Source organism: Lactuca serriola, chromosome 6 (genome assembly GCF_051521515.1).
Source record: "Lactuca serriola cultivar US96UC23 chromosome 6, Lser_US96UC23_V15, whole genome shotgun sequence".
In the NCBI taxonomy this organism is placed as follows: Eukaryota; Viridiplantae; Streptophyta; class Magnoliopsida; order Asterales; family Asteraceae; genus Lactuca; species Lactuca serriola.
Window position 1 is genome coordinate 29,280,788 of NC_136413.1, and position 27,596 is coordinate 29,308,383.

General features: G+C 34.5%; 1 protein-coding gene across 1 annotated transcript; it reads right to left on the bottom strand.

Annotated features, from left to right (window-relative positions):
* Nucleotides 1-11,300: 11,300 nt before the first annotated feature.
* LOC145059612 (protein FAR1-RELATED SEQUENCE 5-like) lies at nucleotides 11,301-16,290 on the bottom strand. The gene is made up of 9 exons (XM_079007434.1): nucleotides 16,223-16,290; nucleotides 16,010-16,125; nucleotides 15,488-15,626; nucleotides 15,036-15,051; nucleotides 14,394-14,496; nucleotides 13,143-13,947; nucleotides 12,809-13,031; nucleotides 12,243-12,659; nucleotides 11,301-11,921 (listed from the first exon to the last, which is right to left on the bottom strand). Exons 1-9 carry the CDS (start codon nucleotides 16,288-16,290, stop codon nucleotides 11,301-11,303), a joined length of 2,508 nt encoding a protein of 835 aa, XP_078863560.1.
* Between the last annotated feature and the right edge of the window lie 11,306 nt (nucleotides 16,291-27,596).

Consider the following 27,596-nt stretch of genomic DNA (forward strand, 5'->3'; position numbering starts at 1 on the left):
TGGTGTATTATGTCGAATTCTAGTGTTATTGATGGTGATTTGTATTCTTCTATGAGTGAGAGTGAAGAAGAAGATGTTGAGAACTCATTTTTTGAAGGTATCAGTTATTGAATTATTTTGTTGTTTTTCATTTTTTTGATTATCATTTATTTACATATGAATATGTTAATATGAATAAATTGTTGTCTTATTCATATATGAATAAACGTGTGATCATTGTAATTTCGAATTTATTATTTTTTTCATTTTATTCATATATGAATAAGTTATGTTTTATTTACATATGAATATGTTAAAATGAATAAATTGTTGTCTTATTCATATATGAATAAACGTGTATTGATTGTAATTTCGAATTTATTATTTTTTTCGTTTTATTCATATATGAATAATGTAACGCCCGCGATTCCAGGCTAGGCATTATCATTGATATAATAGTCTAGGTTAACCCTTGTAACTCTTTTTGAAGTATTTAATGATGAAATATTTGAGTATTATGTGAATTATGTGTTTATTTTCTTAATTATTATAATTTAATGAATTAAGAATAAAATAAGCATCAAACTTGAAGTGTGGGATAATCCTAATATCTTTGCATAAAGGTTTAGTGGTCGAAACAAGGATTCTGGAGATATAAAGAATGCCGAAATCCGAGTTATAACGAAGAAGTTATGACCTGTCGAAGTTTCGCGACAGAACCGACAACGCTGAATGACGTAAAAAGTGAAATTTACGTTAGAGCAATATTTAGCCTTAGTGATCTAATCGAAAGTCGTAAAGTTCATTAAACCAAGAGCGTGCATAAAGAGAACCCCCAAATCTGACTTCGTATGAGGAAGTTATGATTTTTCGAAGTTTCGACTTAGCAGTATGCAACCCGAATACTCGATTTGAGATCGAGCGGTTTTAGCCGAAACAATCTAAATGAAAATCGAAGGTCTCGTTAATAGGAGTAAAACGATAAAAAGATAGGCGAAAACGGACGTCGGATGAAGAAGTTATGAATTTATAACGGAATTTTCCTGTCCCGACCTACTAAAAATAAATAATAAAATAAAGTCAAAATTAGCCGACGGGGGGGGGGGGGGGGGGGGGGGGAGTCAACGACTTTATCGTCATTACGCCCAGCGTAATTCGACCTTCCAGCCCCTATAAAAGGAGGTCGAGGGCAACCGAGTTCATTGCTCATTTCTTCCCTTTTTCTCGCGTTTTTGCATCGTTTTTCGTGCAAGAATTATTCCGAAGCCCCGGTATCATTCTCGAGCCTCGAAGCAAGTCCTGTGGTCCCGAAGATCCCAAGAAGTAAGATTCCCGAGCCGAAGCTCTGCCCGCGAGGAGTCCGGTTTTTGTGAAGATCTTCCAGATCTGCCGAAGAATACTACTTCTACAAGCCGTAGTGTTGTTCGATCATCTTCTGATCAAGTGAGTGTGTAGTTACTTTCTTCTAACGCATAATTATGAAGTATTTTATACGAAATATGTGTTAGGTGTATAATTTTGTTGTTATGTGCATGAATGTATATTCATTCTCTTCTATCTCATAGATCTGATTTATTTTCTATGAAATACGTGTTATGTGGGTGTGCCTCATCTATTATGTGGAATATGTATTGAATGAAAATGCTATACAGGTTTTAAACTATGTATTAAAATATATATTTTTATCTACTAATATGTTGGGTAGAACATGGGTAGATAGTTGGTGTGTAATAAACAGATGAGAGGCCTCGATGTTGTTGTTGTTGATCTAGTTATTCAGCGGAGTATGGATAAAGACCATAGACTCTTTCTAAACAGTCTAGCGGAACGCTAGCAGGTTCATAACCTGTAGGTGTTGTAAACGATGTGTTCACCGGTGTACTCTATCCCCCTCATGGTTGCCTTTAGGACATCTATTGTTGAGGAAACCCCTTAGCAGTAATGTCCGTCCCGATGAAAATCCTAGATTAGGTCCCCTGAGATAGATGTTGTTTTAGGGACGTAAAGTGAGGAGAACGGGAATGGGTAATCGGGTTGTTGTTGGTTGGTGAAATTAAATATAATTATTTATTGTGGGTTGAAAACCCTATATGCTCACCAGGCTCCCAAGCCTGACCCACTCAGTTTTAATTGTATTACAGGTAGTGGCGCGAGGGCATAAGATGGTTGAATCATCAAGTTGTTTTGTTTACAAGTCTGTATATGTATATATTTGTTGAATGACTTGTAATGTTATCGTTTATGCTTTATGGTCTGTATCGGAACATGACATCCCGAGTTTTGATTATATAATTAAAATGCATCTCTTGATGAAATGCTTTGATAAATATTATTTTATCATGTTTTTATTTGGGAACAAATTCCACAAGACTTTTAAATCAAAAGGATTTACTCTGAAATTATTTTAAAAAACATAAATGAAATCGGTCTTTTCTGGCCGTGATTTTGGGGATGTCACAAATAAGTTATGTTTTATTTTATATATTTTGAATCCTCATGAATTTTATGTATTCATATATGAATGTTTTATTCATATATGAATGTTTTTTGTTTTATTTATATGAGTTTTATGTATTCATATATATTATTGTTTTATTCATGCATTATTATTTTAGGTGGTGAATCTTCAAGTTCAGTACATGATGCACAATATTTTGATGATATAATTGGAGAACATGTCTATAAGCCAGATGTACCTGTTCAACTTATTCCTTTTAAGGGTTTAATCTTCAAATCATTAAAGTTAGCTATCAAAATGTATTCTGAGTATGCTGAAATTGGTGGTTTTGATGTTAGACTGAGCACACAGTCAAGGTTTGATAACAAGATTATAAAGAAGAAACATGTTTTATGTAATCGTGGTGGTAAACAGAAAAAGAAATCTTGTGACACATTAGGTACAAGTGGTGTTAGGAGGAAACGAAATTCAAATTCAAGAGCTATTGGTTGCCAAGCAAAGATTATATTTGAATCTGTGTATGGAACTCCAGATTATAAAGTTTTTCAGTTTGATGAACTTCACAACCATCCACTTGAGAAGAGAAGCGACTTAAAAAAGGCGAGACAAATGTCATATTCAGAAAAAGAGTTTATTGTGCGTGCTTCCACATCAAAAATAGGTCCAACTGTGACAACCCGAAATTTCCATTCGGTCAAACCCTAAAAGTCAACCCCTTCGTATCATAAATCAATGTCATTATTTCTTATTTTTAAGAAATATAAAGTTCGTTTGATTATTTTAATATTATTTTTAAACGAACGGGTGAAAGAAAGTGTCATCTCGGGTTTTGATTTTTGAAAACCGCAAACACTTCGCGTATTAGAAACACCCGACCAAACTTTTATGTTTTGGGTTTAGAAATCACCCAAAACTGTAAACTCATGCCTATGTATGAGTTTACTCCCCAAAAAGTTAGTCATTTGTGTTTACTCCCCAAAAGTCAAAAGAGTAAACTCCAAAATATCCTCTTAAGTATCATCCAAGATTTAATTCCAAATCTTCAAATTTGTAAGTGTTCTAACCATTTCAAGTTAGTAAAACACTTAATCTAGTGTTTGTGCATCTATTCATCCATTCATTTATGTATTTTGTCTAGATTTTCCAAAACACCAAGAACACACACTAAGTGTTCTTGGCCTTTTAGCACAAATCAAGCCTTCCAATAGTAAGTGCTTCTATCCTTAAGTGATTTTAAGCTAGTATTACATTTAAACATCAAGAAAATATGTCAAGAACACAAGACTTGAGGTGTTCACGGTCCAAGGAGATGCTTGGGCCGTAAACACCATAAATGACACCAAAGTGTGTCTAAACCTCAAATCTAAGCCCTAGTTGATGTTTAAACATTCCTTGAGATGTTTAAACCCTTTCTCATTGAGTTTAAACCTAGAAAAACATCAAAGACCATCAAATATAGGGGTTTACGGTTTGGGGATCTCCCAAAACCGTAAACACCCTAAAGTGAGTTTAAGTTGGTCATTTTCCTTCCTTAGGCTTAGAAACTAGCTCATACACTTACCTAATTATGTTAGGGACTTGAAAACATGGCTTTACTCTCTTCCATATGGGTTTATGGTTTATGAACCCAAGGGAAAACGCCATGAGGCCGTAAACTCCTCAAATGAGGTGTTTTGATGCCCTGATCCATTCCAAAGGCCAAACCACTTAGTATAATTACTCCAGGAGGTTTGTTAAACCACCAAACAACACCTAGTCATTAGGACTAGAGTTTATGACCGTAAACTCTAGAGTTTATTGCCGTAAACTCTTGGTGTCATGACCATCAAAATCGTAAACTCCAAGAGAGTTTACCCTTGGACCCCAAACACACTAGCTTTTCCTACAGCACTTAGATGCAACCCTTGAGACTTATAACACTTGTATAAAGTGTTCAGCATGTCCTAGAGTGTCTTAACTTTGTTTATTAGTTGTTTAAAGACTAATTGTGTATATACATATATCCTTATATGTTATTAGGATCTTTGTCGTGTCTAAGTCTTCACTTGACACCAAGCACTTATCCGACACTTCCTTCTGATCCACTTACTACAGGTGAGTTCATACCCCTTAATAAATGTTTTAAGTATTTTTAAATGTTTTATTGGGGGGTACAAGTAGAATAATGCTAGTTATTATATTAATCACATGTGATTAATAAGCAGCATTCAAATGGTTGGCTACTCATTAGCCGTTTTACCAAACAATTTACTTCAAATGTTTTTCATAAACACTTTATGTGTTTAAAACTCCTTATTACACTGTACATTTTACTCTGTATGTTTTATTTCAAACTTATTTACAATTGTGATTCAAACAAATGTTTCCTCATACTAAAGCTGTTTTATCAAACCCATGCCTTCAAAACGTTTGATAAATTGACATCAAGTCGATCTTTTCTTAGATAATAATTATGTTCAAAGGATTTACAAAACTTATTTTATGCTTTTATATTATAAATTGCATGCCTCTATATGTATAGTTATATAAGTAATGTTTAAAAGACTTAGGAAGGCTATCCACCTTGTTTCCTTTTCATCGATTTGGATGTGGTCTGATAGGATATCGGGTACTCGTCCGAAGGTCGTTTAAATATTAGTTATATATCATGTGTACATATATAGTCATAAAAGGTCCTTCCAGTTCATCCAATGCCCTTGGGTAGCAAGGGTATACATCCATGTTCATACGTCCTAGTTAGATTACTAGTAAACTACCATATGGGTAGTTTAGAAAGATACTAAAACTATTACTAGAACGCGATACCATACAATGAGTCAGTTCATTCATGAGTCAATACTTGCTAGAACATTACAGTACATTACTATACTTGCTAGATAGAGAGCACGTACACTACAGATAGAACATTACAGTACATTACTATACTTGCTAGATAGAGAGCACATACACTACAGCTAGAACATTACAGTACATTACTATATTTGCTAGATAGAGAGCACGTACACTACGGCTAGAACATTACAGTACATTACTATACTTGCTAGATAGAGAGCACGTACACTACAGCTAGAACATTACAGTACATTACCATATTATTACATAGATATGGTCACATAATCACATTTACATGAGTACACTTACAAGAATTACTAGTACATTTTATATGTATAGATTCTGTTATATAATCCTCATTCTTATCTTTACCTTGTGATTCAATCACATAATCGACGAGATAGATTGGATTTAATATCCTAGTACCCAAGGATACGTTGCGGGACTGACCATTCCTAAAATCTCTGTTAGCTACAGAGGTAAAAGCACATCCACGGATGTCAACGGTTGATACCATTACAGGTATACTTTTGGGGACTGACTATTCCTATACCCAGTTGTTAGCAACAGAGGTAAATGTACATCTACGGATGTCTTCAGTTAACATTGTTAGTTGCCCTTATTCCAAAGGGTAATACTAATACAGCTTGGTCTTGGTAGAAGACTACATTCAGAACAGTTAGGTCTTGGTAGAAGACTACATTCAGAACAGTTAGGTCTTGGTAGAAGACTACATTCAGAGCAGTTAGGTCTTGGTAGAAGGCTACATTGAGAACAATTAAGTCTTGGTAGAAGACTACTTTTTGTTACTAGTAGGAATCATAGGGATTTCTAGGGGTTTTCAAACGTTTACAGTTGGTTTACAAACATGTTCATACTTACAATTCATATACATTTTCATACTTACAGTTCATTTACATTTTCAATACTTACAATTCGTATACATACAAATACTTACATTTCAAATACATACAAGTATTTACATACAAATTAAGACACTAAAATACTTATGATCTCACCAGCTTCAAAGCTGATACTCGCTTTCAAAATTACTTGTATCCTCAGGTCATCATAGACAGGTACCGATGCAAGGTTCAGGAAGATGGTGCCCGATCAAGACGCATCTTTCATTTTGATTTATACTTTAGTGTTTCTTAAAATTTGACAAAACACAATTGTATAATAATTATATTATTAATGCAATGGATGATGTTGTTGCTTGTTTATTACTTTTCATTGTTGTGATACTGTACATGACGTCCTCCGCCCTAGAACGTTTCCGTCATTCTTGGTTTTGGGGTGTGACACCAACTATGGCTCATAAGTTGAGGGCAAGTCTGAGAGGTGGGTATGAGTTTGTAAAGCCCAAAGTAGTTGACTATAAAAATTTAAGGAGAGATATCAACAGGGTTATTGGTTATAAAGATGCCCAAATGATAGTAAACGCAATGAATGACCGTCGAGCTCACTATCCACATTACTCATTTGAGTTTAATTGTCAAGATGATGTTTTGGACTGTATGTTTTGGGCTGATGAAATGGAGAAGGCATATTATGCTGAATTTGGTGATGTTATCTCGTTTGATGCGACTTTCCGAGCAAACAAGTAAGTTATTTTATCTACTTTTGTTTATAGCTTATTCATATATGAATATTTTTATATTCACTTATTAATACATCAAAAATTGACTCTAATGAACCTTTTTTTTGTGTGTTAGGTATCGAATGGTTTTTGTTCCGTTTACTGCTATTGACCATCATAAAAAATCAGTTACTGTTGGATCTGGGTTGCTAAGCAATGAAAGCATTGAGTCTTACTCTTGGTTACTTAAAGCATTTCTTAAAACTCATGGGAAAGAAACGACACTTGTTTTAACTGATCAAGATGTTGCAATAAAACAAGCTGTTGAGAATGTGTTTCGTAATTCAAAGCACCGATTATGTATGTGGCATATAATGAAAAAGTTGAAAAAAAGGTATTATTTTAATATATTTCAAATATATTACTTATTATTATATTCATTTATGAATATTGATTGTTATTTTACTTATTATTATTTATTCATTTATGAATATTTTTGTTTTAATACAGATGTCAAATGATTTATTTACAAACACAGACTTTAGAAAAAGGTTTTCGAAGCTTGTTTGGGACATTAATATGAAACCTAATGTTTTTGAGTTGAAGTGGGGTTTGCTTATGAAGGAATTCAATCTTGAAGACACAAGATGGTTTAAAGACATGTTTACAATACGTGATTCATGGATACCTGGATATTTTAGTGATATTCCAATGTGTGGTTTGATGAAGACTACATCGAGGTCAGAGAGTATGAATTCATTCTTTAATACATATTCAGAAAGTGGGAACTTACTTTTGAATTTCATGATGAATTACGACACTGCCATTCAAAAGCAAAGGAATACTCAACGAGAGCTTGATAGGGCATCAAAGAAAGCATCATATAAAATGCAAACACCTCGAGAAATAGAACTGCAAGCATAAAAGGTTTATACAAGTACATTATTTTTTGAGGTGCAAAAAGAAATATATAAAGCATGTTTTTTCTGTACGTACTCATATGTTGGTATTGAAGATGGTTGGGAAGTTTACATTGTGCAACACAACAACAGTAAAAGTGATTTTAAAAATGAATTTAAGGTAATTTTATTTGTTTTTTATGAAAAATGTAATAATATTCATATATGAATATGATAATATTCATATATGAATATCAATATTCATATATGAATATTATATAAATATATGAGTGTTGATATGAGTATTCTTATATGAATGTAAATATGTAAATTTTGTTTTTGTATCAGGTTGAAATAAAAGCTGAAGAGAAAGAAATAAATTGTAGTTGTGAACATTTTAAGTGTATGGGTGTTTTATGCAGACATGCTTTTACAATAATGATGAGATGTGGTGTTAAAGAAATTCCTGAAAGATACATTTTGAAGAGATGGAGAAAGGATGTGATATCAAGAAATTATCGTTTCAGTTCTGTTCAATCCGATTCAGGTGATTGTGAGAATGTAAAGTTAGTCAATGATTCATATTATAGTTTTGAATCATGTTTGGATATTGTAAGAGATGACAAAAAGAGATTGGATTTGTTTGCTAAGAAACAACAAATATTGTTAAAGGAATTTGAGAGTGATTATATTTCTCCTGGATTGAAAAGCAAGAAAGATGGTGAAGTTGTATGCAAGCTTTTGGGTGTTACTATTCCTATTCCAGAAGAGATTAATATTCATGTTCCTGAAGTTCAAAGCAATAAAGGTTCTGGAATCAAGAAAAGAATTCCAAGCGCAGGTGAAGTAGCATATGAAAATTCTAAAAAAGAACATAAAATGTCTTCAGGATGTGGAAAGCGAGTTCCACACAATAAATGAATATAGTAAGTTCTATTATTCATAAATGAATAACACAATATATGAATAAATAAAAAAATATAGTGTTACTTATTCATAAATAATTATATGTATTACTTATTCATAAATGAATACATTACTTATTCACATATGAATTACTTAATCACAGTTCTTTATCTTTCATGAAAGAAAAAGTCAGAAAATCAAAACAAGAAAGGAGAAAAAGCTGACAATACAAAAGGAAATAAAGGAGGTAACAATTTGGATAAACATTTCAAAATATAAACTCAAATATTATAATTAACTTACAACTATTTATATGATAAATCTTCTGGCATGCAGATACTCATCCAAGCTTTAGTCTAGGTCTCAGTCAAGATTCAGATCAAACTTCAATTAAAAAATCTAATGAATCTTCACCAAAAAAAGCACTTACAAAGAAACAAATCAAAGACGACCATCAGAAGGTTGTTAGAAAAATGTTCTTAATCCAAATCCAATCTCTGTATCAATTCCTACTGAAGTAGGACCATCAAAGCATGATCTGGATCAACCAAGAGAGAAGAAGCTTGCTGATGCTTTCAAATCACCTTTCAAATGCAGAATAACAGACACAAAACCCAAACTGACACATCAGGAGAGTATTGTCTGTGAATGGTTGTTCAACTTACAAGGCAATACATCGTAAGTAACTTTATTTTATATACATTCATATATGATTATTATATAGATAATAATCTATGACATTTTGATTATATATTTGCAGAGATATGGTTGTCCAGACAAAATATGGTCAGATAGCAAAAAGAGCAGTTATGGAAAGTCTATATGCAAACACAGAGATTTTTGGAGAAGTTTTAGACACTTGGTCTGATTTACTTAACCACCAAGAACTGGAAAGGGATTTTGGAAATTCAACATACAGACTCTTCTTGAAAGTTGGAGTTTCTGTAAGTTTATGTTCTAACCTTAATTCCTTCCTTATTCATAAATGAATACACCAATATGATGTATTCATTTATGAATATTATATTTTTTTACAACTTAAATTCACATATGATTATACAAATATGATGTATTCTTTAACATAATTATATATATTCAACCGAAATTCACATATGATTATATTGGTTACAGACTGATTATCTAACTTCAACATTGTCTGATGAAAGAAAGTATGAAAAATTCAAGGAGAACTTTCATGACAATACCAATGGGTACAAAAAAATCTTGAACATAAAAGATATTGACATGGTATGTTAATTAAAGTTGTTTTTTATATATATTTTTATCAACAAAATACTTACCATTATATACATAAAAACAGGTATTCTTTCTAGTTGTTAGAAGTGCTCACATTCTTGTGATTGTCTTCAACTTAAAGAAACCGTCAATTGAAATTCTAGACAATAGTGCAGTTGAGGGAGATTATGAAGGGAAATACGGAGTAATAATGAAACCTTGGTATGTACCCAGTTCACAACAACATAAAAGAACCAATTTACTACATATCTAACTTTTATTTTATTTAATGATCAGAAAAATTTGTTTCTGAGATACTTTAAAGAAATAAACCATCCAAGAGCAAATGCAATCTCAAAAGAAAGTATCAAACCCCAACGACTTGAAATGTCATGGAGAACAGTTAAAAACAAAGTTGATTGTGGGGTCTTTGCAATGAGACATATGGAGACCTATATGGGACAACCACTCTCAAAGTGGAAACCATGTCTTCATAAAGAAAGTGCAGTTCAGCAAACTACTTTAGAGAAGCTCAGGCAAAGATATGCACACATAATGCTAACTTCTGAAATTAACATGTTGAAGGCTAAGGTGTTGGATCTTGCTGAAAAATATCAAAAAGTTGAATTCAAAGTGCGTACTGATCATGCATACAAGGCTATGCAAACAATTCAAAAAAGGTTAAAAGAATATTAATGATTGCTTGTGAAGATGAAAGAATGCTGAAGTGTGATGCTATAGAACTGTTTGTGTTGAAGATGAATGGATCTGAAGTACATGTAAGATGATTCTGCGAAACAAGTTTTAAATGGTTTGTTAAATATTGTTGAACATCGTTTTAATATTTTGTGAAACGCTTATGAACAACTTTTGTTATCTTGTGTTGAATGATTATGTAATAGAAACAACTTCGCTTATTTCTATCAGTTTTTTATATTTAAATATTTTCAAAGTTTATTTATGTTTATTCATAAATGAATACGAATATGATATCTTCATTTATGATTAAATTAGGAGTAATATGTCATTATAACAAAGTTCATATATGAATATAACAAATTTTATATACGAATATAACTAACTTATTAATATAAACAAGTTTGTTTATTTATGTCATTTTTTTATATTCAAATATTTTTAAAATTTATTTTTATTCATTTATGTTCAGATATTAACATAAAAAAGTTCAGATATGAATATTACTTATTTATTAGTATAACAAATTTCACATATTTATATTCATTTATAAATAATTTACAATATCAATATAACTTATTTTATAGTAACTTAAAAAACAAATATCAACATATCAATTTACCATATCAATATAAATGTGTATTATTCATACATGAATATTATTGTTTATTGTTTTTATCTGCATATATTCATAAATGAATAAAAAAATTCCCTAACTGTCTTTTGTTGATTTAGCAGCTCCAACTCTTTCTGGACAAGTACGTAAATTGTGTGGAACTCGCTTTCCACATCCTGAAGACATTTTATGTTCTTTTTTAGAATTTTCATATGCTACTTCACCTGCGCTTGGAATTCTTTTCTTGATTCCAGAACCTTTATTGCTTTGAACTTCAGGAACATGAATATTAATCTCTTCTGGAATAGGAATAGTAACACCCAAAAGCTTGCATACAACTTCACCATCTTTCTTGCTTTTCAATCCAGGAGAAATATAATCACTCTCAAATTCCTTCAACAATATTTGTTGTTTCTTAGCAAACAAATCCAATCTCTTTTTTTCATCTCTTACAATATCCAAACATGATTCAAAAATATAATATGAATCATTGACTAACTTTACATTCTCACAATCACCTGAATCGGATTGAACAGAACTGAAACGATAATTTCTTGATATCACATCCTTTCTCCATCTCTTCAAAATGTATCTTTCAGGAATTTCTTTAACACCACATCTCATCATTATTGTAAAAGCATGTCTGCATAAAACACCCATACACTTAAAATGTTCACAACTACAATTTATTTCTTTCTCTTCAGCTTTTATTTCAACCTGATACAAAAACAAAATTTACATATTTACATTCATATAAGAATACTCATATCAACACTCATATATATTCATATAATATTCATATATGAATATTGATATTCATATATGAATATTATCATATTCATATATGAATATTATTACATTTTTCATAAAAACAAGTAAAATTACCTTAAATTCATTTTTAAAATCACTTTTACTGTTGTTGTGCTGCACAATGTAAACTTCCCAACCATCTTCAATACCAACATATGAGTACGTACAGAAAAAACATGTTTTATATATTTCTTTTTGCACCTCAAAAAATAATGTACTTTTATAAACCTTTGATGCTTGCAGTTCTATTTCTCGAGGTGTTTGCATTTTATATGATGCTTTCTTTGATGCCCTATCAAGCTCTCGTTGAGTATTCCTTTGCTTTTGAATGGCAGTGTCGTAATTCATCATGAAATTCAAAAGTAAGTTCCCACTTTCTGAATATGTATTAAAGAATGAATTCATACTCTCTGACCTCGATGTAGTCTTCATCAAACCACACATTGGAATATCACTAAAATATCCAGGTATCCATGAATCACGTATTGTAAACATGTCTTTAAACCATATTGTGTCTTCAAGATTGAATTCCTTCATAAGCAAACCCCACTTCACCTCAAAAACATCAGGTTTCATATTAATGTCCCAAACAAGCTTCGAAAACCTTTTTCTAAAGTCTGTGTTTGTAAATAAATCATCTGATATCTGTATTAAAACAAAAATATTCATAAATGGATAAATAATAATAAGTAAAATAACAATCAATATTCATAAATGTATATACTAATAAGTAATATATTTGAAATATATTAAAATAATACCTTTTTTCAACTTTTTCATTATATGCCACATACATAATCGGTGTTTTGAATTACGAAACACATGTCAACAGTTTGTTTTATTGCAGCATCTTGATCAGTTAAAACAAGTGTTGTTTCTTTCCCATGAGTTTTAAGAAATGCTTTAAGCAACCAAGAGTAAGACTCAATGCTTTCATTGCTTAGCAACCCAGATCCAATAGTAACCGATTTTTTATGATGGTCAATAGCAATAAACGGAACAAAAACCATTCGATACCTAACACACAAAAAAATGTTCATTAGAGTCAATTTTTGATGTATTAATAAGTGAATCTAAAAATATTCATATATGAATAAGCTATAAACAAAAGTAGATAAAATAACTTACTTGTTTGTTCGGAAAGTCGCATCAAACGAAATAACATCACCAAATTCAGCATAATATGCCTTCTCCATTTCATCAGCCCAAAACATACAATCCAAAATATCATCTTGACAATTAAACTCGAATGAGTAATTTGGATAGTGAGCTCGATGGTCATTCATTGTGTTTACTATCATTTGGGCCTCTTTATAACCAATAACCCTGTTGATATCTCTCCTTAAATTTTTATAGTCAACTACTTTGGGCTTTACAAACTCATACCCACCTCTCAGACTTGCCCTCAACTTATGAGCCATAGTTGGACCTATTTTTGATGTGGAAGCACGCACAATAAACTCTTTTTCTGAATATGACATTTGTCTCGCCTTTTTTAAATAACTTCTCTTCTCAAGTGGATGGTTGTGAAGTTCATCAAATTGAAAAACTTTATAATCTGGAGTTCCATACACAGATTCAAATATAATCTTTGCTTGACAACCAATAGCTCTTGAATTTGAATTTCGTTTCCTCCTAACACCACTTGTACCTAATGTGTCACAAGATTTCTTTTTATGTTTACCACCACGATTACATATAACGTGTTTCTTCTTTATAATCTTGTTATCAAACCTTGACTGTGTGCTCAGTCTAACATCAAAACCACCAATTTCAGCATACTCATAATACATTTTGATAGCCAACTTTAATGATTTGAAGATTAAACCCTTAAAAGGAATAAGTTGAACAGGTACATCTGGCTTATAGACATATTCTCTAATTATATCATCAAAATATTGTGCATCATGTACTGAACTTGAAGATTCACCACCTAAAATAATAATGCATGAATAAAACAATAATATATATGAATACATAAAACTCATATAAATAAAACAAAAAACATTCATATATGAATAAAACATTCATATATGAATACATAAAATTCATGAGGATTCAAAATATATAAAATAAAACATAACTTATGCATATATGAATAAAACGAAAAAAATAATAAATTCGAAATTACAATTAATACACGTTTATTCATATATGAATAAGACAACAATTTATTCATTTTAACATATTCATATGTAAATAAAACATAACTTATTCATATATGAATAAAACGAAAAAAATAATAAATTCGAAATTACAATTATCACACGTTTATTCATATATGAATAAGACAACAATTTATTCATATTAACATATTCATATGTAAATAAATGATAATCAACAAAATTAAAAACAACAAAATAATTCAATAACTGATACCTTCAAAAAATGAGTTCTCAACATCTTCTTCTTCACTCTCACTCATAGAAGAATACAAATCACCATCAATAACACTAGAATTCGACATAATACACCAAATGATCTATATAAATAAGCAAAAACAATCTTAATATCGAATATATCTCACAAAAAAAGTCGTAAAGATGAAAACCTGGTTAATTTTGAATATATCTCACCTCAACGTACAAAATATCTGAAAGAAACTTAAATCATATATGATCATATGATGTAATTAAGCAATCTCTCTCAGTACAGAACGTAAAAACTACAATGATATAACTGATGAAATAAATATCTCAAACTACTTAACAAAAATCCGATGAAATAACCCCAATACATATTCGAAACTTGATAATCTTGATAATGAACTCCGATGAAACAACTCCAAAAGGAATATAATAAGCGTAATTCCAAATAAATTATAAAAAGCAATAATCTTGATAATGAACTCCGATCTATCCGATTCAAACGATACGCATAACTGATAAAATCGGAAACTCAAAACGAAGTAGAAAACTGAAACACAGATGCGAAACTTCACGATTAATTGAATGAAAACGTATAATTGCTAACGAGTTATATAAATAACTCCGATCTATCCGATTCAAACAATATACATACCTGATCAAATCGGAAGCTGAAAAAGAAGTAGAAAACTGAAACACATATGCAAAACTTCACGATTAATGGAATGAAAACGTATAATTGCTAACGAGTTATATAAAGAAAATAATCTTGATAATGAATTCCTCATATCCGATTCAAACGATATAAAGATATCATCAAATTGGAACCTGATAACACGAACATGTAAGTTCTATGTAAAAAAGTTGCTAATTTACAAAGATACCCTTAATGAAAATGGACACGCGTATTTTTTTAATTTGAACATGTTAAATAAATGATTGGTTGAGAATGATTCCTTCATTCTCAACCTTTTTTATTTTTTCAATTGAATCTACCTCTATATATATATATATATATATATATATATATATATATATATATATATATATATATATATATATATATATATATATTTGTGTTGCATTTCCTAAACCAAGTTCAATTACAGCTGATTATAAGCATCTCCATTAACACCTATGTTAACCGACATGAAGAGCAATTGAAACATTGTGATAAATGAACAAATCTTTTGATATCGACTCATCTGAGTTCTGACAATTGGTGATGCACCATTCATACCAATGCCTACACAAGAATCATAAAAAAAAAAAGGCTACCAGGACATAAGATGTGTGTAAAAGAAAATTAAATATGTTTTGACATGTAACATATTTACTTGTACATCTTAAGTTTATTAAAAATGGTCATGTGGCCAGGGAAAACATTACAGAAATGGGCCAGTTGAGGAATAGTTTCGGAAATAATCCCTTTCACAAAAAAAAAAGTATTACATAGAAGGTCCTTATGGCAGGAAATTGTTTCAAAGATGGTCCCAACTCCCAAACAACTGTACAAAACTCCTTCCTCATGTTGATGGTAAGTCTTTTTCACAATTATTCTTTTTAATGATATGTATGAAAAAAGTTATTAACACTTAACTTATATTTCTACTACACGTGATAGCATACAGAAAGAGAACAACATTTTGATTGTTAATGAAGGCGTATCACCACCTATAAGTGTTAAATTGAAAAGAGTAACAGATAATTTGAAAGCATTATCTTCAACTCCTTCTGTAAATAGGCTGCAGAATGCAAATACTAAAGTTTGCAATTCTATTGATAATATGGAACCAATAACTCCTGTTGTTATTGTAACAACCCGAAAATTCGTATCATTGCTTGCAACCCTTTTCGTAACTCATTTCGATAATCCAATCGCCGCTTCCAATTTCGTTTCCAATTTCCATCATTTAATTAAGTCATTAACGTGTATTTTATATTATGACTTAATGGGTGTCCTAATGCCTTTAGAACTCATTCTAACACCTCATATTAGTAATCGGATCATTTCTAGAATTAACCATATCGAGTTACGGCAACTTGATCGGGTGCGACCAAAAGCCCCGTCTAACGCCGGTATCGGGTAGAATTTCACCGTGTCCAAATCCCGAACACTATTTAAAGTGTTCTAAGACTTCATTTGAAGCTTTTGCTTCATCTCACTACTCTCTCTCTAACCTCTCTCCTCAATCAAAGATTCAAGGTCCAAAACATTGAATTAAGGCTCCAAATCTTTGAGGTAACATCCCCAACTTGTTGTTTAACCTCTTAGGTCTTCAAATTCATGTTTAATTTATCATTTTGGATATGGAACATGTGTTTACGGCCAAGGAGCATGCTTGGGCCATAAACACATAAAAACATGGGTTTTTGAGCAATTGAACCCTTCCAAACCATCATTGGGACTTAGATATGACCTTAAGGCTTGCAAAACCGGACTTAGAACACCCTAGACATGGATTTTGAGGGACAAATAAGAGTTTACGGCCAAGGAGCATGCTTGGGCCGTAAACTCATATAAATGGGGTTTATATGCCCTTAAACCCTTCCAAAACTCCATTAAAGCTTAGATATGAATTGTAGAATATTGGATTTGGCCTTGGAGCACCTTGAACATTAAATTAGAGGAGTAAAAATGAGTTTACTGCCCAAGATCCTGCTTGGGCCGTAAACTCCTCATACATGGGGAGTAAACTCATTTTCGAGTGTTAAAAAGCCACATAACTTCACCAAAAGCCTTGGAATAAATCCTAGAATCATCTAAAAATAGTTTGGGGACCTTAAACATGTCAAACACCCTCCAATTAGGTGTTTACGGCCATGACACCCCAAGAATATGTTCCAGGGCCGTAAACTCCTAAAGATGAGTCATTTGGTGCCCTAAATTCATACCAAGGCTTGTAAAAATTATAGGAATCACATGTGATTAATTTAAGGCCATTAAATCATCAATCTAAGGGGGTATAGGAGTTTACGGCTGTAAACTCCATGTTTAGGGCCGTAAACTCCCTTAAGTGATGTTATTGGTGATTTAATTTCCATCCCATGCCTTAGATAAAATTGTACCAACTCTTCCCAAGTGTTATTAGACCATTAAGCTTCATAAACCCCCCAACCATGAGTTCACGGCCGTGAACTCATGTGTGTATATTGTATAGGGCAGTAAACTCCCTAAAGAGTCTACTCTTGAAGAGTAAACTCAATTCCCAAGTCCCACGCATCAATACACGTCCGTAGATGTCATCCGGGTCACTCCAAACACTCGTTTTGAAGTGTTTTCGCTCATTGGAGTGTAATATCATATCTAATTAGAGTTTATAAATCTAATTAGATATATTTGTATACCATTTCATATTACATAGGAACCTCGCTCGTATTCAAGCCTCGATTCGACATTTAGCATCCTAGTCGTCACATTCCGCGTCCGGTGAGTTCATACCCCTACCCTTTTTCAATGGTTTTTAAATGTTTTCAGGGGGGGAATACAAGAAAAAGTACAAGAATATCTTGTACTTAAATTCATTATTTCATTTAAATGATTTCATACTTGCACATTTTTAAGAACAACAAAACCTACTAACAAACTTTTTAACTTGCAGAGTTGTTTGTTCAAACGATTTCAATTCTTATTATATACTGTTATGTTTCACAATTGATTGTTCACACTTATATTGATAGAGATCATAAAACCTTTGTAATGTCTGTAATAAACACCCTAGGCTCGAGTGTAAAGGATAGACACCATTAGAAAACATGAAACATTTGTAATGTCCTTAATAAAACACCTAGGCTCGAGTGTAAAGGACAGGCACCGTTAGAACTTAGTTAGTCATAGATACTATTTCCCTAGACACGAGAGTAAAGAGTAATCTTAAAGATTGGAGACACGTCCTCGGTGAACACTCCACAAAGATACGCGAGTGGAGGACCGCACCTGTAACCAGAATCTCTTAGATATGGAGCGTGACTTGAGTGTATAGATCTATACGGGACTGACAATCCCGCACCTGGCTGCTAGCAGCCGAACCGAAAGGTTCAAGGGTGATGAAAGTCATAAAAAGGATACTGGCCACGACTCGAGTCATATCTGGTCTGAAGTATGGTTATGGAACTCGCAATCAAAATTATTATCATTTTACACTTAATTATTAGTTTTATGTTCGTAATAAAACTAATGTACATTTAAGGATAATCGAACCTTCAGGAGACTTCACACACAGAATTGGTAACAGTACACACACACACATTCAGGAAAATATGGGATTTTCCTGGGGATAACATTGAACATAATCAGAATTGGTAACAGTTCATCACACACACACATGTAGGAAAATATAGGATTTTCCTGGGTAACAGTGGTACGTAACCAGAAAAGTGTAACAAGTTAGATAACCAAACTTTACAATTGACTAGAACAATCATGTTTTCATTGTACACCTTTTACATTACATTTTGGATTTGGTAACCAACTTTTAAGAAAATATAGGATTTTCTTGGATAACTACTTTTTTAGGAAACAAAAGGAACTCATACATTTTCAAAAAACTAACCGCTTATGAACTCACCAGCTTTATGCTGATTTTCAAACCGGTTGTATTCTCAGGTCCGCATTAGACAGGTACCCGACGATCTATTTTGGCGAAGACGAAGTGTGTAGAAGACTCGTCACATTTTGTTCATATATACTATGTATCACACTTGTACAATTTACTTTTGAAACAAATGTAAACTATTATATATGTAATGTAATGGTTGTCTACTTTGCTTACTATGTGAATTGGATTTGATACTCAACGTGGAGTCCGCCCCGGAAATGTTTTCGCCTTCGGCTTTCGGGGTGTGACAGATTGGTATCAGAGCCCTTGTTTATAGTGAATAAAGTATACCAAACCTTACATGGTATAAAACTATAAACATTAAGGGGCCTAAGTGCTCTGAACTAAAAGTATCCTTCAAAATATAAGTATTTTCAAAAGTATATAAGTATACCGAACCGTCGAGATCCGTAACTACAAGTAGAACAAAACATAAGTAAATGGGTGTCGTACGCTGCGGTTAAACCTGGGCAGTTATGTAGTCGTGTCTAGGATCAATATAGCATGGCCAACTATATTCATTCGAGACACGACCAACATGTGCTTGGGAGTGACTGTGGTATGCGGCATGCCTAAAACTTACCCTAATACCACAAACATCGAACCAGTGTCGTAACGAATCATGAAATACTACGGGAGTATTTCTCGAGCCAATCCTTGGTAGAAATCCTCGTTCATGCATTGTTCTTTGATCATTCCCATAGCGATAATTTTCCCGCTTAGATAACTCTTTCCTGCTTTATCGCTTATTCAGCATATATCCGTCATATCTCTTGATTCAATTCAGAGGACTTATCATCCTCTCTTTCTTGATCTTATTAGATCAAGATGCCTCCAAGAAAGAGACCCAGCTCCAAGACCAACAACCCTCCGCCACCACCACCTCCCCAAATTGACCTTGTAGTATTCCAAACCTTACATGGTATAAAACTATAAACATTAAGGGGCCTAAGTGCTCTGAACTAAAAGTATCCTTCAAAATATAAGTATTTTCAAAAGTATATAAGTATACCGAACCGTCGAGATCCGTAACTACAAGTAGAACAAAACATAAGTAAATGGGTGTCGTTCGTTGCGGTTAAACCTGGGCAGTTATGTAGTCGTGTCTAGGATCAATATAGCATGGCCAACTATATTCATTCGAGACACGACCAACATGTGCTTGGGAGTGACTGTGGTATGTGGCATGCCTAAAACTTACCCTAATACCACAAACATCGAACCAGCGTCGTAACGAATCATGAAATACTACGGGAGTATTTCTCGAGCCAATCCTTGGTAGAAATCCTCGTTCATGCATTGTTCTTTGATCATTCCCATAGCGATAATTTTCCAGCTTAGATAACTCTTTCCTGCTTTATCGCTTATTCAGCATATATCCGTCATATCTCTTGATTCAATTCAGAGGACTTATCATCCTCTCTTTCTTGATCTTATTAGATCAAGATGCCTCCAAGAAAGAGACCCAGCTCCAAGACCAACAACCCTCAGCCACCACCACCTCCCCAAATTGACCTTGTAGTATTCCAAACCTTACATGGTATAAAACTATAAACATTAAGGGGCCTAAGTGCTCTGAACTAAAAGTATCCTTCAAAATATAAGTATTTTCAAAAGTATATAAGTATACCGAATCGTCGAGATCCGTAACTACAAGTAGAACAAAACATAAGTAAATGGGTGTCGTACGCTGCGGTTAAACCTGGGCAGTTATGTAGTCGTGTCTAGGATCAATATAGCATGGCCAACTATATTCATTCGAGACACGACCAACATGTGCTTGGGAGTGACTGTGGTATGCGGCATGCCTAAAACTTACCCTAATACCACAAACATCGAACCAGTGTCGTAACGAATCATGAAATACTACGGGAGTATTTCTCGAGCCAATCCTTGGTAGAAATCCTCGTTCATGCATTGTTCTTTGATCATTCCCATAGCGATAATTTTCCCGCTTAGATAACTCTTTCCTGCTTTATCGCTTATTCAGCATATATCCGTCATATCTCTTGATTCAATTCAGAGGACTTATCATCCTCTCTTTCTTGATCTTATTAGATCAAGATGCCTCCAAGAAAGAGACCCAGCTCCAAGACCAACAACCCTCCGCCACCACCACCTCCCCAAATTGACCCTGTAGTATTCCAGGCAGCTGTTATAGCCGCAGTGGCAGCTGCTATGTCTCAACGGAACTCTGGCGGTTCCGGTAGTTCGGGAGGTGGTACCCAAACCCAAAACCAAGAAAGCAGTCAGGGACACCGAAAAGAGGGTTCCTATAAGGATTTCATGAACGCAAAACCCACGTCCTTTGATGGCACTAGAGGTGTCATTTCCCTCACCCGATGGTTCGAGAAGATCGAATCCATCTTTGAAATTTGCGCCTGCTCAGAATCTGACAAAGTGAAGTTTGCCGCCTGCACCTTTATCGACAAAGCCCTGACTTGGTGGAATGGCCGAGTCAAATCCCTAACCTTACCTGTAGCCAACGCCATGGGTTGGGAAGCCATGAAGGAACTTCTGCTGGCTGAGTACTGCCCTCGAGGTGAAATGCAGAAGTTAGAACACGAACTCTGGAACCTGAAGATGAAAGGTTCCGATATCGCCTCTTACACTTCCAGGTTCGACGACTTGGCATTACTCTGCCCGGGAATGGTTACCTCGGAGAGTAAGAAGATAGAGAGATTCATCTGGGGGCTGACCCAGCCAACGAAAGGAAAGGTCATAGCTGCGAGGCCAGATACATACGACAGTGCCAAACGCTTAGCACAAATCTTAATAGATCATAGTGATGACCCTGAGGAGACAGCTACCACTCCTGAGCCGACGGAGAGGAGTGGTGAGAAAAGAAAGATTGGAAAGAAGGAGAAAAGTCAGACATCGCAAGAGTCTTCGAAGAGGCAGCAAACGGTGGCAGTTCACGCTGCCACTTCCCCTGCAACTGTTTCTGTTGTTGGATCCTCAACTCGAAAACCTGTCAGTAGGTATGCTGGAACCCTTCCTAGTTGTGAAAAGTGAAACTATCATCACCTTCCTTCCGGTCCATGTATAGAGGTATTTTGCAACAGTTGTGGCATAAAGGGTCACATGGCGAAAAACTGTAAGACACCAACTCAATCAACGAGTCAAACTTCCGGAGCGGGCATTGGTCGGGCCTGCTATGGTTGTGGAGAAGTTGGACATTTCAAGTGAAACTGCCCCAAGGCAGTAACATCTGGCAACACCGGAAGAGTTCTAGCGATAGGACAAGAGGAGACAGCCACCGATCCCACCGTTGCCACAGGTATATTTCCCCTCATTGAATCTTATGCCTGTGATTCTTTTCGATTTTATTGCCCAAAGAAATTCGCTAACCATCCATTTGAACATCTTTTAAACCCTGTCGTTCATGAGTAATCGAAAATGTATACCGTCGAGATGGTTATCAAGTAAGAATGAGAATGCTAACGTCATATCCATAGATTGTATCCTTAATCCGAACAATTATTCTTTTCCGTTCGATCTAATGACAAACTATTCATGAAATGCTTTGATGTCGTCTTTATCATGTAATGACCAAGCCTCATTCATGCTGTTATTCTTGGTTTCGAGAAAGCCATTCGTCTTAACCTACCTCTGACCCGACTCTCATGATCTTCGTGCATCGAAGCTTAAAAAGTTTTCCCATGTATTCCTCGTCCATGTGATCATCGAAAACGAGAAGTCTGCAACTCTTTCCCCGATGCATTTTCCAAAGATTTCCTGAGAATTTCCTTCCGAGCGTAGTCAAGTCTTGCATCGACCTAATCCCTGGAATTACCTCGTAGCCAAAACCTCAGTGAGGACGATGTGTCTAAGGCAGCAACCAGGACTTGAAACGATCACTACGAGATAGTAGTGGTGCACTTCGGTCAAACCACTTTCCGGTAAAGTAGATAAGCAAAGCAGTCATACTTGTAGACCTTTTCAAAAAAAACTAAAGGCGATAAAGAATTAGTCGGCACCGGGAATACCCATGGAAACCCGTCAACTCTTGGGTCCCGCCGACTATTATTGCAAAACCGTCTAGAAATTCCTTTAGGACCATCGGACCCTTAACTACTCTGCCACATGAAGATGTGCCCTCTTGTTGGAAGTCTTACTCTGAAAAGACATTGTACGCCCTTGGAAGTGCGGAAAACTCAACTCGTGGAACATTAGACCCTTCGAGATCCTCGTTAGGAAACGATCCCGTAGCCCTCTCCGAGCTATCTTCAGAACTCAGCAGCAACCATCTGGTATTCCACATCTTTGTTCGTAAGGAATGCCGACCTGACGAAACCCTAGTAATCCCTTTGATGAGATCGAAATCATCGGAAGTCCAAACCTCTATGGATGAATCAATTGGAATCATGGATTGATAGGTTGACCGTACGAAACAAAGCCGCATCCCGACAGTGAGGGTACGCTGGAATGTCAAGCGGGGACCCGATTCCACTTAGGAGCATGAAGGACCGAACCAGTAGATTCATCCTCATATCTCTTTTCACTTCGCGATCTGTGTTAAAATCTTTGAATTTCGAGATGAAATTCCCTCTAACGGGGGGATAATGTAACAACCCGAAAATTTGTATCATTGCTTGCAACCCTTTTCGTAACTCATTTCGATAATCCAATCGCCGCTTCCAATTTCGTTTCCAATTTCCGTCATTTAATTAAGTCATTAACGTGTATTTTATATTATGACTTAATGGGTGTCCTAATTCCTTTAGAACTCATTCTAACACCTCATATTAGTAATCGAATCATTTCTAGAATTAACCATATCGAGTTACGGCAACTTGATCGGGTGCGACCAAAAGCCCCGTCTAACGCCGGTATCGGGTAGAATTTCACCGTGTCCAAATCCCGAACACTATTTAAAGTGTTCTAAGCCTTCATTTAAAGCTTTTGCTTCATCTCACTACTCTCTCTCTCTCTCTAACCTCTCTCCTCAATCAAAGATTCAAGGTCCAAAACATTGAATTAAGGCTCCAAATCTTTGAGGTAACATCCCCAACTTGTTGTTTAACCTCTTAGGCCTTCAAATTCATGTTTAATTTATCATTTTGGGCCTGGAACATGTGTTTACGGACAAGGAGCATGCTTGGGCCGTAAACACATAAAAACATGGGTTTTTAAGCAATTTAACCCTTCCAAACCATCATTGGGACTTAGATATGACCTTAAGGCTTGCAAAACCGGACTTAGAACACCCTAGACATGGATTTTGAGGGACAAATAAGAGTTTACGGCCAAGGAGCATGCTTGGGCCGTAAACTCATATAAATGGGGTTTATATGCCCTTAAACCCTTCCAAAACTCCATTAAAGCTTAGATATGAATTGTAGAATATTGGATTTGGCCTTGGAACACCTTGAACATTAAATTAGAGGAGTAAAATGAGTTTACTGCCCAAGATCTTGCTTGGGCCGTAAACTCCTCATACATGGGGGGTAAACTCATTTTCGAGTGTTAAAAAGCCACATAACTTCACCAAAAGCCTTGGAATAAATCCTAGAATCATCTAAAAATAGTTTGGGGACCTTAAACATGTCAAACACCCTCCAATTAGGTGTTTACGGCCATGACACCCCAAGAATATGTTCCAGGGCCGTAAACTCCTAAAGATGAGTCATTTGGTGCCCTAAATTCATACCAAGGATTGTAAAAATTATAGGAATCACATGTGATTAATTTAAGGCCATTAAATCATCAATCTAAGGGGGTATAGGAGTTTATGGCCGTAAACTCCATGTTTAGGGCCGTAAACTCCCTTAAGTGATGTTATTGGTGATTTAATTTCCATCCCATGCCTTAGATAAAATTGTACCAACTCTTCCCAAGTGTTATTAGACCATTAAGCTTCATAAACCCCCCAACCATGAGTTCACGGCCGTGAACTCATGTGTGTATATTGTATAGGGCAGTAAACTCCCTAAAGAGTCTACTCTTGAAGAGTAAACTCAATTCCCAAGTCCCACGCATCAATACACGTCCGTAGATGTCATCCGGGTCACTCCAAACACTCGTTTTGAAGTGTTTTCGCTCATTGGAGTGTAATATCATATCTAATTAGAGTTTATAAATCTAATTAGATATATTTGTATACCATTTCATATTACATAGGAACCTCGCTCGTATTCAAGCCTCGATTCGACATTTAGCATCCTAGTCGTCACATTCCGCGTCCGGTGAGTTCATACCCCTACCCTTTTTCAATGGTTTTTAAATGTTTTCAGGGGGGGAATACAAGAAAAAGTACAAGAATATCTTGTACTTAAATTCATTATTTCATTTAAATGATTTCATACTTGCACATTTTTAAGAACAACAAAACCTACTAACAAACTTTTTAACTTGCAGAGTTGTTTGTTCAAACGATTTCAATTCTTATTATATACTGTTATGTTTCACAATTGATTGTTCACACTTATATTGATAGAGATCATAAAACCTTTGTAATGTCTGTAATAAACACCCTAGGCTCGAGTGTAAAGGATAGACACCATTAGAAAACATGAAACATTTGTAATGTCCTTAATAAAACACCTAGGCTCGAGTGTAAAGGACAGGCACCGTTAGAACTTAGTTAGTCATAGATACTATTTCCCTAGACACGAGAGTAAAGAGTAATCTTAAAGATTGGAGACACGTCCTCGGTGAACACTCCACAAAGATACGCGAGTGGAGGACCGCACCTGTAACCAGAATCTCTTAGATATGGAGCGTGACTTGAGTGTATAGATCTATACGGGACTGACAATCCCGCACCTGGCTGCTAGCAGCCGAACCGAAAGGTTCAAGGGTGATGAAAGTCATAAAAAGGATACTGGCCACGACTCGAGTCATATCTGGTCTGAAGTATGGTTATGGAACTCGCAATCAAAATTATTATCATTTTACACTTAATTATTAGTTTTATGTTCGTAATAAAACTAATGTACATTTAAGGATAATCGAACCTTCAGGAGACTTCACACACAGAATTGGTAACAGTACACACACACACATTCAGGAAAATATGGGATTTTCCTGGGGATAACATTGAACATAATCAGAATTGGTAACAGTTCATCACACACACACATGTAGGAAAATATAGGATTTTCCTGGGTAACAATGGTACGTAACCAGAAAAGTGTAACAAGTTAGATAACCAAACTTTACTATTGACAAGAACAATCATGTTTTCATTGTACACCTTTTACATTACATTTTGGAGTTGGTAACCAACTTTTAAGAAAATACAAGATTTTCTTGGATAACTACTTTTTCAGGAAACCAAAGGAACTCGTACATTTTTAGAAAACTAACCGCTTATGAACTCACCAGATTTATGCTGATTTTCAAACCGGTTGTATTCTCAGGTCCGCATTAGACAGGTACCCGACGATCTGTTTTGGCGAAGACGAAGTGCGTAGAAGACTCGTCACATTTTGTTCATATATACTATGTATCACACTTGTGCAATTTTCTTTTGAAACAAATGTAAACTATTATATATGTAATGTAATGGTTGTCTACTTTGCTTACTATGTGCATTGGATTTGATACTCAACGTGGAGTCCGCCCCGGAAATGTTTCCGCCTTCGGTTTTCAGGGTGTGACAGTTATACATAAAATGGACACTTCAAAATGTCAATCTTAACCTCATAATTTCAGCTTATAAAAACACCTATCCTGAATCAAGCAACCTCACAATTTTGGCTCATAACTCTCAATCAATTAAAAGAAAATTCAGAAGAAGAAACATCAACTGATGGGGTGAAATCGATACAGAAGCAAACAAAACTTACGTAGCTATGACTTGTGATTATTCTTGACACTATCTTCTCTCCCTCTTTACGTAAGCCTTCAAAATCTTGAGTTTTGTTCGCTTCACGCCTCTTAATAGTTCCTACACAATAATTTGGATAAGATTAATCGTATCAAATAGTGATAAGCTTAAAAAACCTCACCATTTCTTTTCATATTCTATTACTTTGTTGAATAGCAACATCCTTCTCATCCGTCAACTTTGTAATAATAGATCTTACCCAATGTTTTAAAAACCGGTTTGAACCGGCCGGTCGAACCAGTTGGACCGGGAACCGGGAGAGGTAGCGTTTCAACTATTACCGGTTTTACATTGATTTCTGACCCAGATTGAACTGGCGGGTTTTTAGAAAAAACTGGTTGAACCGCTCAAAATAAACCGGTTGAACCGAATAAAAACACATGAAAGAGAAACGTTTACATAATAAACTTTGGTGATTTTTTTCAAATCTATTTATTTTTCTCTAAATAAAAACATATGACAAATGTTATAAATTCTTTTGATGTGTTTGTATTAATCAAAAACTATATTTCGTTTCGGTATTATAGATAATTTTTTTTTGACGTATATGGATTGAACTTTGGTGATTTTTTTCAAATCTATTTATTAACATATAACGATTTCAGATTTCAGTCCATTGAGTACCGATTTGCTGATTAAGAACTCGACTGATCGATTCCTCGATCTTTGCATACTACTCGATTTTTAGTTGTTGATGTCACCCTTAGTCGATTGGTTTTTCGTCGTATGATTCCTTAATGTCACCATCCCTCTCTATTAGTTAATATGTTCTAAAAAAAATAAA